Source organism: Hibiscus syriacus, unplaced genomic scaffold (genome assembly GCF_006381635.1).
Source record: "Hibiscus syriacus cultivar Baekdansim isolate YM2019G1 unplaced genomic scaffold, ASM638163v2 tig00110889_pilon, whole genome shotgun sequence".
In the NCBI taxonomy this organism is placed as follows: domain Eukaryota; kingdom Viridiplantae; phylum Streptophyta; class Magnoliopsida; order Malvales; family Malvaceae; genus Hibiscus; species Hibiscus syriacus.
Window position 1 is genome coordinate 576,282 of NW_024062899.1, and position 15,150 is coordinate 591,431.

At 31.5% G+C, this 15,150-nt stretch overlaps 2 protein-coding genes across 2 annotated transcripts; both read right to left on the reverse strand.

The window, feature by feature from the left end:
* Window positions 1-1,448: 1,448 nt before the first annotated feature.
* Window positions 1,449-4,276, reverse strand: LOC120144408 (protein vip1-like). The gene is given in 7 exon segments (XM_039158468.1): window positions 1,449-1,531; window positions 1,612-2,055; window positions 2,634-2,720; window positions 3,017-3,018; window positions 3,392-3,434; window positions 3,436-3,469; window positions 4,088-4,276. Coding segments are annotated over 6 exon segments (711 nt in total). The 5' UTR covers window positions 4,201-4,276; the 3' UTR covers window positions 1,449-1,531; window positions 1,612-1,623.
* Window positions 4,277-7,832: 3,556 nt separating this feature from the next.
* LOC120144398 (transcription factor PRE6-like) lies at window positions 7,833-8,819 on the reverse strand. Its single transcript, XM_039158463.1, has 2 exons — window positions 8,591-8,819; window positions 7,833-8,204 (listed from the first exon to the last, which is right to left on the reverse strand). The coding sequence occupies exons 1-2, from the start codon at window positions 8,717-8,719 to the stop codon at window positions 8,049-8,051; spliced, it is 285 nt and encodes a 94-aa protein (XP_039014394.1). The 5' UTR covers window positions 8,720-8,819; the 3' UTR covers window positions 7,833-8,048.
* Between the last annotated feature and the right edge of the window lie 6,331 nt (window positions 8,820-15,150).

The following is a 15,150-nucleotide window of genomic DNA, read 5'->3' on the forward strand; positions in this document are numbered from 1 at the left end:
TTTTAACAAATTTAATGAGCAACGAGTCGAGTTGAGCAACAAATTATTTTAACAAACACGAGTCAAACAATGTCTAGCTCGCACTCGACTCACTCGATAAACACCCCTAAATATGACAATTTCTTATATTAAACATGTAATGGAATAGATATAATATCTAATTGACACATCAGCATAAAAATTTAAAATTAAAATTATTTAAATTTATTTTTGATGATGTATTATTATCTAATTCATTAATGATATATATCATTATACAGAATTCGATATATTTACATTATTGTTTTTTTATAGATAATTTGATGAATAAAAAAAGGAAACGAGAGACAATTTGCCCCCACATAAGGTTCCTCTTGTGCCATTCGTAAAACATTCACCTCATGGTCATACGACTATAGTCCAAAACATATGTTGGATAATATGTGCCATTGACGGCGAAAACATATGTTGGCCTTTCACTCTTCAAATCTTAGATTCTTATCTAATTCTCAAGATTTTAGAGACCCACCGAAGGCCGAAACTCCGATTCCCAAATTTTGAAGTTTTTTAGGTTTAATACCTGAATTAATCCTAAAGGTATATTGTTTTGTTTTTTCACTTTAAACTTTCAATTTTTTCTCCAAATCAGAATATAATGTTTTTGTTTCTTTTTCATATTAGTCTCTACGATTATCAATGTTATTAGAAAGGATGGATGCATGACGCTTATTAGAATGTACCATATGACACCCCCAACCAAAATAAAATGATTAAAGTGAGAAAATAAGTATAGTTAGGACCAAATCATGTATTAAGTTAAAAATATATACAAACTTCAAAAACACTTTTTTTCGAAGATTTGGATGGTTAAATTTAAGCACGAGTAGATAAGGATAGATTGAGAGGGCGAGTGTGACGGTCACTCTCATAAATTTAAAATTATTTTCTAATGTATTTTTTATTGAAAATCTATTTTATAATTTTGTAAAATTTGTCCCCTTTTAAAATTTAGAGCTTTTTCCCATAACATAAAATTCTACGTTCATCTTTACGTACAGATAATGCTATTCGAATCCGAATTACTTGAGGAGAACAAACTATATATTTTTTAAAAAAAAACATTTTTTATAATTTAATTTCTTTTTCTTTTTAAAGAATTATTCCTGCATGTATTGCTATCTGGTCCACAACAAGAACTCCACGTGCTTTGATTAGAAGTTTAGGGTGGATCCATGTTATAGTTTGTTGCCTTCACCCTCAATATTCATAAATATGGAGAATTGAACAAGTAAAAAACACAATGAATCTTCTCCACATGCCTTCTTTTCCCATGTGCCCTTCTTCCCTTTCTTTCATGGGTTTATCCTAAACAATTTACACAAGTTTATAATACAATATCTTATCCTAATAGCAATTCGTTATATATTTAATTTGAATTAATTTTAATTCAATATGTTACATTTTAGACAGCAAAATCCAGATTCCACACAAAATGTTATACATGTCATATTTCCTTTTCTTTTTCAGACATGTTACAGCTATCGCTTGAATTAATGCATCAAACCAAATGATCACTTAAAAACATCTCGTATAATAAAAGACAGATTGTTACTCTTATGCAAACAACAAATTTTACGCATTTGTTTACGTATTTTCATGGCTACCAAAATCGGCAGCAGCTTGGGCGGCACATCTCAACTTATCGGAAACCCAAAGCGCCCCCTTGGAGAAGTAGCTGCTATTGACTACAGCATTGGCAGCGGCTACAGCAATTCTCCCGGTAAAAGTCACCGCCATTAAAGCTGCTTTCCCGGTAGCTAATGCAACGGACTTGGTGATATCTGAAACATGATACTTCTCATCCATTGATAATATAGTTTCCATGCTGGTGTTGATGTCTTTGGTAAGGCCGATTCTATTGCTAAGCTCAGCAACTTTGGCTGCTGCAGTAGCTGAGAGCCGATAGGATTCGTCCAGCTCTTTGGCCTTCATAATGGCATCTTTGTCCAAAACATATCCCTTGCCCAGCATCGTTTTGACAACAGATACAGCTTCTCCGGGTGTCAAAATAAATCGGTCCACATGAGTAACCTTATGGGATGGTTGAGGATGGGCACTCAACCCGAACCAGACGGATTTCGATCCGACCCGATCGGGTCGGATTTTGTTAAAAAAAAAAGGAGGTTCGAGTCGGGTCGGGTTTTTTTAAGTGTGATATTCGAGTCGGTCGGGTTCGGGTTTAGGATGAAAAATACTCGACTCGACCCGAAAAAATATATAATTTTACCTTATATATTTATGAATAATTTCAATAATACCCCTCTATATATAATTTTTTTAATTAAGTCACTGTTTTTATTAAATAAAAATATTTTTATTTCGAGTCGGGTCAGGTTTCTAAGTTATATATTCGGGTCGGATCGAGAGGACCAAAAACCCGACCCATGTCCATCCCTATTACATTGATGAATTCATAGAGAGCAACTCAAACTACAAACTTTTTTTTTTTTGTCATACAAATGCAGAAAATGTTCCCATGCTCTGTTACTGAAGAACAGCAAGCAAGACTGATGCAGAGTACAGGCATCACAATGATTTCAAACATGTTGATAGTTCCTAATTATTTCACCCAATTGATCCATTGTCTCGAGCATCGATTTTGAACCATCCGAAGGATATGCATCGTCCATGTACGATCCCCACCTTGATATGCATACAGACAGATCAACAATCATAGCTCCCTGATACATCAAAATTAAGAGATTACCTTAACAATGATCATAAGAATGAAGTCGTGTTTGCAAGGTTTCCCTACCAAAATTCACTATTTCCTCAAAAAACCTATTAGATCAACATTTGCATTTATAATTGCGATATGCTTATGTTATGTTTTGATATGGATAAGGATGCAAACATATTTAGAATCCGTAAAAACATCTTCATCCATGTTTATTAATATACAATAATTTTATCTTCTGTTATAACTATACAGCCTATATTACCAGTCATACATTTTTTCCGAGAATAAAGAGCAGGCTGCTTGTCTTTCGAGAATTAAAAAGTTGCAGTCGACCAACTCGGTATCACTATTACCAGTTTTCAGTTTATGGGCCAAAGTGACATGAAGCTGAGTTCTGTGATTAAAAAAACCATGTATGTGCTAAATCTCTTAAGAATGACTTAATGAAAGTACTAGGACCTATATATTACACACACAAATTGAGGAATTAGACTAATATACATCAAATGAGTTGCAGCCTTACATGGAAACTGGTTTATGGGCTAGATCAGTACTAATACCATACCATACCATACTCCATATGTTTTGATGCGCATAGAATGATATGGTTACATATGAAAACCAAAATGATGTTACAGGAAAGAAAATGATCAAAACCAAAACTATGGATACAGAGTAAAACCGCAGTTTGCAGCGAATATGGATCTTCAAATGTCAGTCACATATGCTGTGCACGAGTCATCCCCGCATCTGTTTGCAGTGAAGAGAGCATGAATTTGAAGAAATAACAGCAAAAAAGACACATCACAAGCAGATACGAGTAGGACACAATTGCTGTAATAAACAGACAGTCACATATGCAAGAGATTGACATAAACACACCAGAAACTACTTCACTATTGGTATCAGAATCACCACGAATACTGTTCGGTTTAAAAGAATGATCAATTTATATGCTAAACGTTCATCAACTAACCACATCAAATCAAGGCGTTTCTTATAAAGATTGCCATGTTCATAAACTAATCACAACTTGAGTAGGGTAAACTAAACTCTCATTAGTTCAAGAAGTATGCCACAAGCAAGGAAACACGCAGTTGTTGGTAAGCTGTATCATTCATACATCTTCGAAAAGTATAAAACAGGAAAACGTTTCAGACGAAGAAAGTCTTGATTTTGATTTGAACTCTAAATTTTTACAGGGAATCATTTGCTTGCCATAAATATAGAGACTGAGATTATGAATTATCCAACACAAGGAATCATTTCAGACAAAAAAGGACTTCATAGCTTTTGACTTTTCGTCTTCCACGAAGAACCAGTAATTTCTGAACAAAATCATGAAAGATATAGCAAAAGTGTACCTACCTGATGATTCCAACATGCTGAATTGAACCGCAATATGCCAAAAAGTCAACATCCTTCTCCGTAGCTTTTGGAGATAATCTTGTAATTTCAGCAGTGTAGCCGCCGTGGTACATTATCTTAATCAATGCTTCTTCTTCGGTGAGATAAAAGCCAGCTGATGATTCAGATATCAGTCATCGATCGTAATCGATGCTTTATAATGTTGAAAACTTCGCAATTTCATTGGAAAAGGCCATTTCTTTCTTTGGGGAGAGAGCTAAGCTAAGGGTGATGTAGGAGATAATAGGCATTAGAATGAGGGTAAATTACAATAAAAGTCCGTTAATATTTGAATAAATTTTTGTTTTTTTATATTTTAAAAATAATAAATTAATTATTAATATTATTAATTTATAACAAATCGATTAATAGACGCTAACCATCATTTTCTATGTGTGATGGAAGTTTAATATGATACGTTAGCCACTAATTTAACACAGTATAATTACTATTTTAATATGTGTTTCTCTTTCATCTCCTCTCTCTCATCATCACACTTCTTTTAACTCCCAAAAAATAATATTTCTATTTAATCTTCCCTCTACGTGCATGCACTACTCCCAATGGAAATATAATATATATATATATATATATATATATAATAAAAAGTCATGCTCCAGTTTTATACTGTTTGAGGTTGCCTAAAGCAATCAATTTTCTTATTTTGGATATTGATTTTTATAAATGAATCCTGATTTTAGTTTCTGGTCATTTATGAAGGTCTCATTAGTACTATCCAAGTTTCTCACCAGAAGATTCAAATTAAAAAGATATATGAATCATTTGTAATTAAAACTATTTTTCTTCTTCTTCTTCAAAGCTATTAATACAATACATGTTGCCACATCTGCTTTATCATGGAGACGACCAATAATCATTTATTAATTTATAGATAATTATTTCAACATATCAGGTGACCGGTAAATAAAAACAGAGTTAGGGTCTGTTTGTTTAGCTGTAATTGGTTTTCCAGAAAATGAATTACTGGAATTTGAATTACTGGAATTTGAATTACTGGAAAATGAATTACTGGAATTTGAATTCTGGAAAATGAATTACATTTCTGTAAAATGAATTACATTTCTGGAAAATGAATTACATTTCTGGAAAACATCTGGAAAACGTTTTATGATGTTTGAAAGATATTATTTAAACATTTTTTCGGTATATTTTAGTGAAATAAAATTTTATAAATTATATTTAATTATTTATTAAAGTAATACTACTATATTATATTTTAAAAATATTAATTAGTATATTTTAATATCTTTACTAAAATATTATTGAAATATATAAATAATATTATTCATTATTAAATATATAAAAAAAATTTATTATATATTATTAAAATAAAAATATAATATCTTATATTATTATAATATAATTGATTATTTTATAATATTAAAAATATAATATTATATTATTATAAATATTAATAAATATATTTTAAATATTTTAATAATTAATATTTTGATGAAAATGATATTAAAATATTTTATTAATATTAAATTCATAAAATAAAATTATTTTGAGTATTTTTGCTTTGAAGTGAAAAGTTCGGAAAATGACTTACGGAAAATGAATCCGTAAGTCATTTTACAGAAAACACAAAGGAAATTCTGTTACTAGGAAAATGAATTACATTCCGGAAAATGAATTACGTGAAACAAACACGGGAAAACGTTTTCCGGAAAACGAATTACGTGAAACAAACACGGGAAAACATTTTCCGAAAAACGAATTACGTGAAACAAACACTGGAATTCGGGGAAAACCAATTCCGTAATTCGAATTACGGGAAACAAACAGACCCTTAACTACATAGTTTATTACACATGTTTCTGTTTTGTCAATTTTTTCTCATTGATCTCAAAAAGCATAATATATTGTCATTTTTATTTTTATTTAATTAAGATACGATCAATTTCGTTTTTATTTAATTGAGATATTGTCATCACGAGTTAACTGTTTTTAACTAGGTGAAATGATATTTTGGTATAATCACACATTTAGTCCTTGTTATTTACATATACTCTTAATTTAGTCATGATTTTAATACATTTAATCATCCAATCGAATGATGTCACGTGTCATTGGTGCCACATATGATCATTCAGTTGAAGGACTAACTTTATTTTAATTTAATATATTTATTTTAATTTATCTGATTTGTGGAAAATAAATATATTAAAATAAAATTAGTCCTCCAACCGAATGGTGACATGTGGCACGACAAGTGGTACTAGTGACATGTGACATATTCAATTGGAGGGTTAAATTTATTTTAACTTATTAAAAGTATGACTAAATCGAGAGAATATATAAATAACAAAGACCAAATGTATGATTATACCAAAATATTTAACGACAGATAACTAGTGATGACTACATCGTAATTAAATAAAACGAAAGTGACAATATATTATATTTTTTTTAAATCAGTGAGAAAAAATGGACAAAACACAAACATAAGTGATTAATCATATAGTTAACCCATAAAAATATTATTATTCGTAAAAGTTTTAAATTTAAACAACTCGATATATATATATACACAATATATTTTATAATCATCACGTAATATTAAAAAATAAAATAAAAATATACAGTGATAATATATAATGTATTCTCTCTTAAAACTATGACGTTGCAGTAACTTTTTTTTTTGGAACGACAGTAAAAAAAATTAATTATTGATGAACAATCAATATTTTCAACAACAACAAAAAAATAAAACAAAAACCATCAAAAAGTGCAAAAGCCCAATAAAAGTACAAAGGAGAAGAATGATTAAAGCCCGAGGGGCTAAAATTTCTAGGGAGCTTTTGGGCTGACTTTTTGTTATCTCTCGTTCACTTCAATAATTTTCATTCCTCAGACATTAAGCAAATTGCTTAAAAAGAACTTCGCCTTTATTTTATTTTATCTTTTTGGTATTCTTTTTCTCCTTTGATTATTGCCCCCGACATGCATGCAGTTGTGACCCAAAAGTCAACTTAATTGCTTCTTCTTAACTACTAAAGGGGAAAAAAGAAATTCAAAATCACTCTCCCTCGAAAATCATTAAAATTTATAAATTAATTTGACCTTCTCGATTTATTTTTTATCAAACTTTCATTTTAAGTTCAATTATAAAATTATTAAAAAATAAATTTATAAATAAACTTAATAATGTATTGTTCTTGTTATACATGCAATTGATTTAATGTCTTTATCGGAATGATTTTTTTCTTATATTATTATTTTTTCCATCAAACAAATAGTTAAAAAAATTCTCAAAATTATTTTATACGTATGATTTATATAAATAAAATATTTATTTAAATTATATAAATAAAATATACATTAACTTAAAATTTATGTATGAGTTTAAAATTTACCCTTAAACTGAACAAGTTTCTGCAGCTACAGAGAGTAGAGCATGTGCTCTAAGGGCTAGACTTTTTGACGGGTCTGTTTATGAAATGGATATTTCCTGCAACTCCTGTGGAAACACATAAGCGTACAGCTCAGAGGAGAAATCCGTATTTTGATTCAGCTTCTGAGTTTTCCTTTTCCACATGTTTCTCTGAAAATGATTTCACTCACAATATCATCCTAATATTTATCTAATTAATCGCTTTCAAATAGGTTGATGGCCACTTAATCACCGACAAAAACCTGTTATGATTTAATAGTTATATTTTAGCATACAGTCAAACATGAATATCATGATATAATTTGTTTTATTTATATGAAAAAGGTTTAAACATACTCATAATCGATGTTGTTCTAAATTGGAGATGAGTTTGGCATTACAATCAAAGGCTTTGCTAGTGCCAGTCATCTTGTAATACCAAGTAATTACAGTACGCACATGCGTCTTAAAATATTTGTTCTACTGACACCGAACCCTACTGTAATAATAATAAGTTGGGTTTTATTATTCCACAAGTAAACTCCTAATTATAGCAGCCTCGGCACTGTCGGCGTCAATGGTAGCCAAGAGCTGAGAGAGACGCTCACTTAGATCATCCACCTCCTTCTGCAAGTTCCTGATATAGTTGCATGTCTCTTGTAAAACCTTGGATGCTGATACCTGCACCAGTTAAGTGAAAATTACATCATCGTTTTAACTAGAATAATTAACCACATGAAGTAACTAAATGTTATGGAGTTACATGTGAATTCACCGTATCATGTCATGATGGGTAATTTAAAACTTTGTTGTGACAAGGAAAGGTCAAACATTTCCTGGACATTGGGGGGGGGGTTCAAATTTGCAGACTGTGTTTTCAAAAAGACTAGTATTATTCTAACTGAAAAAACTATTCCCATGGGGTACATGCACCAGCGGAAGTAGTACATACGTTGTCAGGCCTTTAATTTTCTTTTCCCGCTTCTGTTCACATACATGTAATAATTCAACTTCCTTTTCTTCACTTCAATTCAAAGAAGAAGAAGAAAAAATGGATTTTAAAGTACCTTGTCAGATCGGCTATTGCGGATCTCCGGAAGAAGCTGCCTTAACTTGGAGACAAGTTCAATGATTTGATCGTCGGAAATCCGGGAAACGCCTCCGGCAGACTGCCTGGACGACCTTCGATTCGACATCGTCGAAATGAGCACGGAGTTTATTGTTTGAAAGAGAGCTGAATGCAAAGTGTATATAAGGGAAAATGCTGTGGGTTTGAAAAGAAAAAGGAAATGAAAAAGGGAGCGATGTTAGATGAAGAAATGGAGGAAGGGGGAAGAGGGATATAAAAAGGAAGAAATGAAGGACCACCTGTGGAGAGAGAGAGAGGATACATTAAGAAACAAAGTGATGTTGGATGTGAAGAAGACAAGTGCATCGAAGCAAGCAGAGTTTGGGAGTTAACAAGGCTTTGATTTTTAAGTCAAATATTAAACATTTTTGTGTTAAGTTAGACTGTATTCTTAATTATAAATTTAATTTCCAACTTTAGTTATAATATTTTTGTAAAAATAATTATAAATTTTAAATATAAATAGTATATAGTATATACATAAATTAAAATAAATATGTAAGAGATAAAAAATAATAATACATTTTATATCTAAATAAATGTAGACCAACACCTGTTTATGATTTTATGTATAATAGAATTTGAATCTAATAATGATAAACCTTACTTATCTTGTAAATTTCATAACGACCCACTACAAATTTGATTTATATATAAACACACACTACAATTTTTGTTTCTTTATATATGTTTTTAGATATATGAATGATATGATATTTTAGATTCTTTTAAAGTGCTTAGAGGAGAATAAGTCAGCACTACGGGTAGTTTTACAGTACGACAACTTAATAAAAGGCCAAGAAAATACGTTACTGAAAATGTTAATATTTTTTTAATATTTTCGGTAAAGCGCTGCCTAAAATGTTATTTTTTTATCGAAAATGTTAATTTCGCTACCTAAAATGAATATTTCCGATATTAATATTTTCAATATAAAAAATAACATTTTAAGTAGCATCCGATTAATATTTTCGATAAAAAAAATAACATTTTAGATAACACTCTACCAAAAATATTAAAAATTCCGATTATACCTTTTCTTAACCTTATATTAAGTTGTATTTCCTTACACATCCTAACACTACTGTTTTGTTGTTTAATCTAAGTTATATTTTAAAAATATTTCTATTATATTGAAGATTCCAAGTTCGTACTAGATTTAGCGGTGGTGCATTTAATATAAAGTTTATTATTACAGCCGGTGTTTTGAAAATCGGATCGGTCGGTTCAATCGGGAATCGCTGTCTAGTCCGGTTTAATTTACATCGGTTGAATCGTTACTAGTGAACCGGCCAAAACCGCTGAACCGTTCAAACCGGACCGGCTAAAAACAAAAAAAAAACCGTTAATTTTGTTTTTTTTTAAAAAAAATTAAACGAAACGACGTCGTTTGTTAAACGAGCCAAGTCGAACTCGAGTATTGTTGAGCTCGACTTGAACTTGAAAACTTTAAAAGTAAGCTCAACTCGACTCAAACTAACGAGCTAAAAATTATCAATTTCAACTCGAACTCGAAATATAATACTGAAACATGAACTCAAAAAGGCTTGAACTCAAAAAAATTAGAAGCTCGATTGAAGCCTAAAATTCGAGCTTGATTGAAGTGAAAAAATAGTTCACTCAATGCTCACCAAAATGCTCCATGATTTTGAATGTCAAATTACCTCTATTATTTATAGAAGTTAGTTGCTTGGCCATGTGAGATTGTTTTGTTCTCATATTTTTACTCTTTAGACTTTTGGGATGCTCTTTTATGTTTCTTAGCCATGTAGGTTTGTTTTTTTTTTAAATAAACCAAACAATATCATTTTGTTATGATTTTTTTAGCCCCAAATTTATTTTTTAATTATAGTTATATAATTATATTTATTATTTAATTTGTTTTACCTTAAATATTATGTTGTAGTTCATTTGAATCATTTTGTTTCACTTGATTTTATGGTTTTTAAATTATATATGTTATGACTTGCTTTGAAAATGACTTGTGATATAAAAAATTATTTTTTATTAAATATTTTTGGTATTTTTATTTAATTTTTTAAATAATTATGACGTCGTCCGGTTCTTTCAATCGGTCGGACCGGTTCGACCGGTTAAACCAGTGAACCGGTAGCATGGCCTGTTCGCTAACTAGTCCGGTTCTGAAAACCATGATTACAGCTAAGGAGTGTTAGTTCAAGTGGTTGAAATTCAAAATTTTGAGTTTGTAAAGTCAAGTTTGAATTCTACCATCATCACTCTTAGTGTACATTCTATAAATTCCTAAATAAATCTCAATTAATTCTTAGGTAAATCTCTAAACTTTTTGTAACAAAGAAAAATATTATTACAAATAATATGTCAAATTAAGATTCAAAAAAACTGAAAGATTCGTTATAAGTAAAATATGTTATTATAAAATTTTGGGAGTGGGACGGGGTCGGGTTTAAGGTAAAAAAATTAATGATATTATTCGACTCGATTAATATATATATATATATATTTAATATTTTAAGAATTTTTATTTTTATATTATTAAAATATATTATTTAATTATTAAAAATATAATAATTATTATAAAATAGGTGGAAAAAACCTAAAATCCATCGGAGTGAAGTAAGATCAGGTTTTAAGTATATATTTTCAGATCGCAGACGGAACAACTAAAAACCGACCCCTCCCGTGTTCATCGCTAACAAATATTTCGCTTACATGTTTTTTATACTATTTTATGAAGTTTTAGTATTTTATTAAATTATAAAATAATTAAACATCCGACATCCAATCTTCATTGTCAAACTTTATTGGACCTCATTACGCATCCATTACTCATATGCCAAATTCAGTTACCTATTTACATGATATTTATTGTTATTATTAAACATGCTAATTGTTAGAACCTATCAACTAGATTCAATGGGTAAAAGAAGTGTTTTTCTTTTTTTAAAACAAAACAAAGCAGCTGTCTACCCCATGTCAAGACCTGATGCTCTTGGAGGACCAAGTCTGCCACTTCCACCGGGGGTTCCATGAAGACATTCGTTCCGACGGGAGCACCTCGACTCATTGCCGCCAGACGATCAGCGATACTATTCTCATCTCGGCTGATATGTTGGATCTTAACACTCCAATCTCGACCCCAAAGCTCACAGACCATGACAGTTAAAGCGCTCCCTGCTAATGCATCCGAAAAACTGTTGCCAATTCTGTAAACCTCAAGATTGTCCGTCTCAACTTCGATATGTTGAAAACCAAGTCTCCATGCATGTGATAATGTATCATGAAGTGCCCACAACTCAGCCAAAAGTACCGAGCATCATCCAAGACTTCGAGAAAACCCGAAGATCCAATCATCCTCCAAATTCCGAAGCACCCCCCAGCCGCTGCCATGCTATCACTAGGACGAACAGCCCCATCCGAGTTTCCTTTTATCCAACCAGAAGTGGGTCGAGACCAAGTGGGTCGACTCCGGGGGGGGCCAAAACAGCAGCATACTCATCGTTTTCACAGTTTGCAGCCAAAATTTCTTGAATGAGCCGGTTGCAAATGATGCTAAAACCTTCTCTTTGCACATAATGAGAATTAAAAACACATTACAACGGTGTTTCCAAAGCTGCCAGCAATACAAATCCACTATATTTACAAACCTTTAAGGATAAGGTGTAACCTTACAAAGACACAGAAGTTTTATACCTGAAACCTTGCTTACACACTCTCCTAAAGAGAAACTACAAATTTAGCAAACAAAAGAAAAACATCACAAAGGCAAATGTGTTTGCACTAATTAAGCCACCAAAAATCATACTTGAGCAAAATTAACAATGTAGCTCACAAGTGTGTTACAAAAGTTTTGACAATTTTTGCTTTAAAACACTATTGATGTTGGTTTGATCTTGTAATTGACTTTCTTGTTGTTCTCCATTTAAATCTTAGTCCATTTTATGTCTTCTAACATCAATCTAACCGTTTGGAGTCGTTGGGGATTGAACATAGTCGTTGGATTTATTAATTTTGAGCATTTGCTCACCTTCACATTTGGTCTTCGATATCGAGAGGTTGTTCTCGAGACTGAGCCTTCCAACGGTCAAATTTATAGTCGTTGAACCAACAGTATCGATATTGTTTGAATCAGTATCGATGCCAACCCACCGCTCTCGAGATTGAGACCATAATATCGATACCAAAATGCATTCTGGAATTTTGGTATCGAGATTGCCTTAATGTTCTCGAGACTGGATGGTGTTTTGGCTAAAAATTAAGTGTTTTGAGCTTAAAAATGATATCTATAAAATGTTAATATACTCAATAACACTTATAATTATTTTTCAAGCTTAAAAATGCTTTAAAAACGTTTATGATAAATTATTTATCAAATCGTGAATTATAAATTTTAACAACTCAAAACATTAAAAAATAATGTTATATCAAAATCAAAGGTTAGTTCAACATTTTTACAGAGATAGCATTGAGTTTCCACATATCATTTAATATATATCCTCTATCGACAAATATTTCCCCTTAGACAAAATTAGCTTTTGGGATTCAAACACTATCCTAAAGCCATGAACACTCAAGAGTGTTCTAGAAACAAGATTTTTATGTATGTCAAGCACAGACAAAACATTTTGCTACTTGAGTTCTTTGTCAGAAGTCATCTTCAAGGCTACAGTACCCTTCCCCTTGATCATGGAAGTCGCAACATTGCCCATGTAGAGTTTCTCCCCATTGTTGTAAGGTATCAACTCAGAAAATAAATCCTTGTCGCAACAAATATGACTTGTGACTCCAGTGTCAAGCCATCATTCTCTTGGGTTAGAGTCAACCAGGTTGACTTCAAAGATCACAACACATAGATTCAAGTCTTCCACGTTCTTGACAATTCCTTTCATTGCATTTGCTTCATGAGTTCTGACCTTTTTTTAATGTTTGCATTCAATAGACTTGTGCCCCATCTTTCCACAGTTGTAGCACTTTCCTTGGATTTTTTCTTCATGAAAATTTCACCTTTAGGTCCTATCTTTGACCTACTATTAGGATGTTTTTCCTTTTTTAAGTCCTTAACTTCTACCATATTTACCTTAGCCTCTTTGAAGGTTTTTTTTGTTGAGCTTTTTGGATTGACCTTTATTGTCTTTTTCTATTCAAAGTTTGACAATTAGTTCTTCCACGATCATTTTCTTCCTTTTATGCTTTAGGTAATTCTTGAAGTCATTCCATCCAAGAGGTAGCTTTCATTAATAGCTGCTACCTGGAATGATTCGTTGATGACCATTTTTTTCAACCAAAATTCCATGAACAATCAGTTGGAGTTGTTCCGCTTGTTCTACTATTGGTTTGGTATCAACCATAGTAGACTTCAAGAATTTGGAAACTAAAAACTTTTTTACTTCAGCATCTTCGGTTTGATATTTATGGTGTAATGCCTCCCATAATTTTTTTGGCATTAGATAACCAGAGTACACTGGGTACAACGAATCCTGCAAATTGTTCAGGATAAAGTTCTGACACATGTAGTTAGATTGCTTCCAAGCTTCAACCATATTGAAGGCGGTAATATTTTCAGTCTCTCATTCTCGTTCTCCTTCCTTAAAGGCAGGAGAATCTTCCTTCAGAACTTAGCATAGTTCACTGTGGTAAGATAGAAACACATCTTTTGTTGCCATATCTTGAAATTTTGTCCACAAAATTTGACCGACCTCTCCCTGTGGTTAACTGCCACTGCCGATTGATTCATATTCAGATTTGTATTATGAACCGGGATCATCTTCCTGTTTTCTAAGCTAGGTAACCCGTTGGAATTTGTTACTTCCATTATTCTGTAAAAGAAACGGAACCAGTATTAGTAACCAATGTTACTTCAACGACAATTTCTGTCAAAACAGATTTGTTCACTTTAAGCAAACCCGTTAAAACGACAGGATAAATCCATAAAACGAATTAATTTGCTTTTCACGTTTTTCTCAAGTTTTTCGAATCGTCTCGGATGATTTCAGTAAGGTAGAAGATAGACCTGTCTTAACATTGTTATATTGTAACAGTTAACAATATATTATATATAACTAAATTTGACACAAGAACACCAAAATCTTTAAACCCTCACTCTCATAAAATTCTCTTATTCTATGCCACTATTATTTTTTTGAATAGTATGAGATGATTATATGGTAGTATTTTTTCATAATATTTCTTAACCAATGATGATGCACGCAAACTCTGAATATGCAACTCCTCGAACTCAGGACCTCAAAAGAGAACAACACTCTCTAATCCACCGAGACCATTTAATGAGCTCTATTGCATGCAATTGTTAGTTTTCATACCATATTATATATACAACAATATATGAATTTTTTACTCTCACAGTTTATGAAACGCATAAAATTTAAATATTGAAATTCATGTTTATCTTTGGCAACATGGCATTGATTAAAAATTCGTATTTACAGCTCCGAACATGGCATTAGAAACTTATCTCTTTACTACTAAGTTGGCATAGCCTCAAAAAAGGGGAAGGGGAAA

What these genes read in the sequence shown, in the direction of transcription:
- LOC120144398 (XM_039158463.1), bottom strand. Translation starts at nt 8,719, where the DNA reads ATGTCGAATCGAAGGTCGTCCAGGCAGTCTGCCGGAGGCGTTTCCCGG. An exon ending in GCAATAGCCGATCTGACAAG is followed by an intron (nt 8,205 to 8,590) that starts GTACTTTAAAAT and finishes TAACTGGTGCAG; the next exon opens with GTATCAGCATCCAAGGTTTT.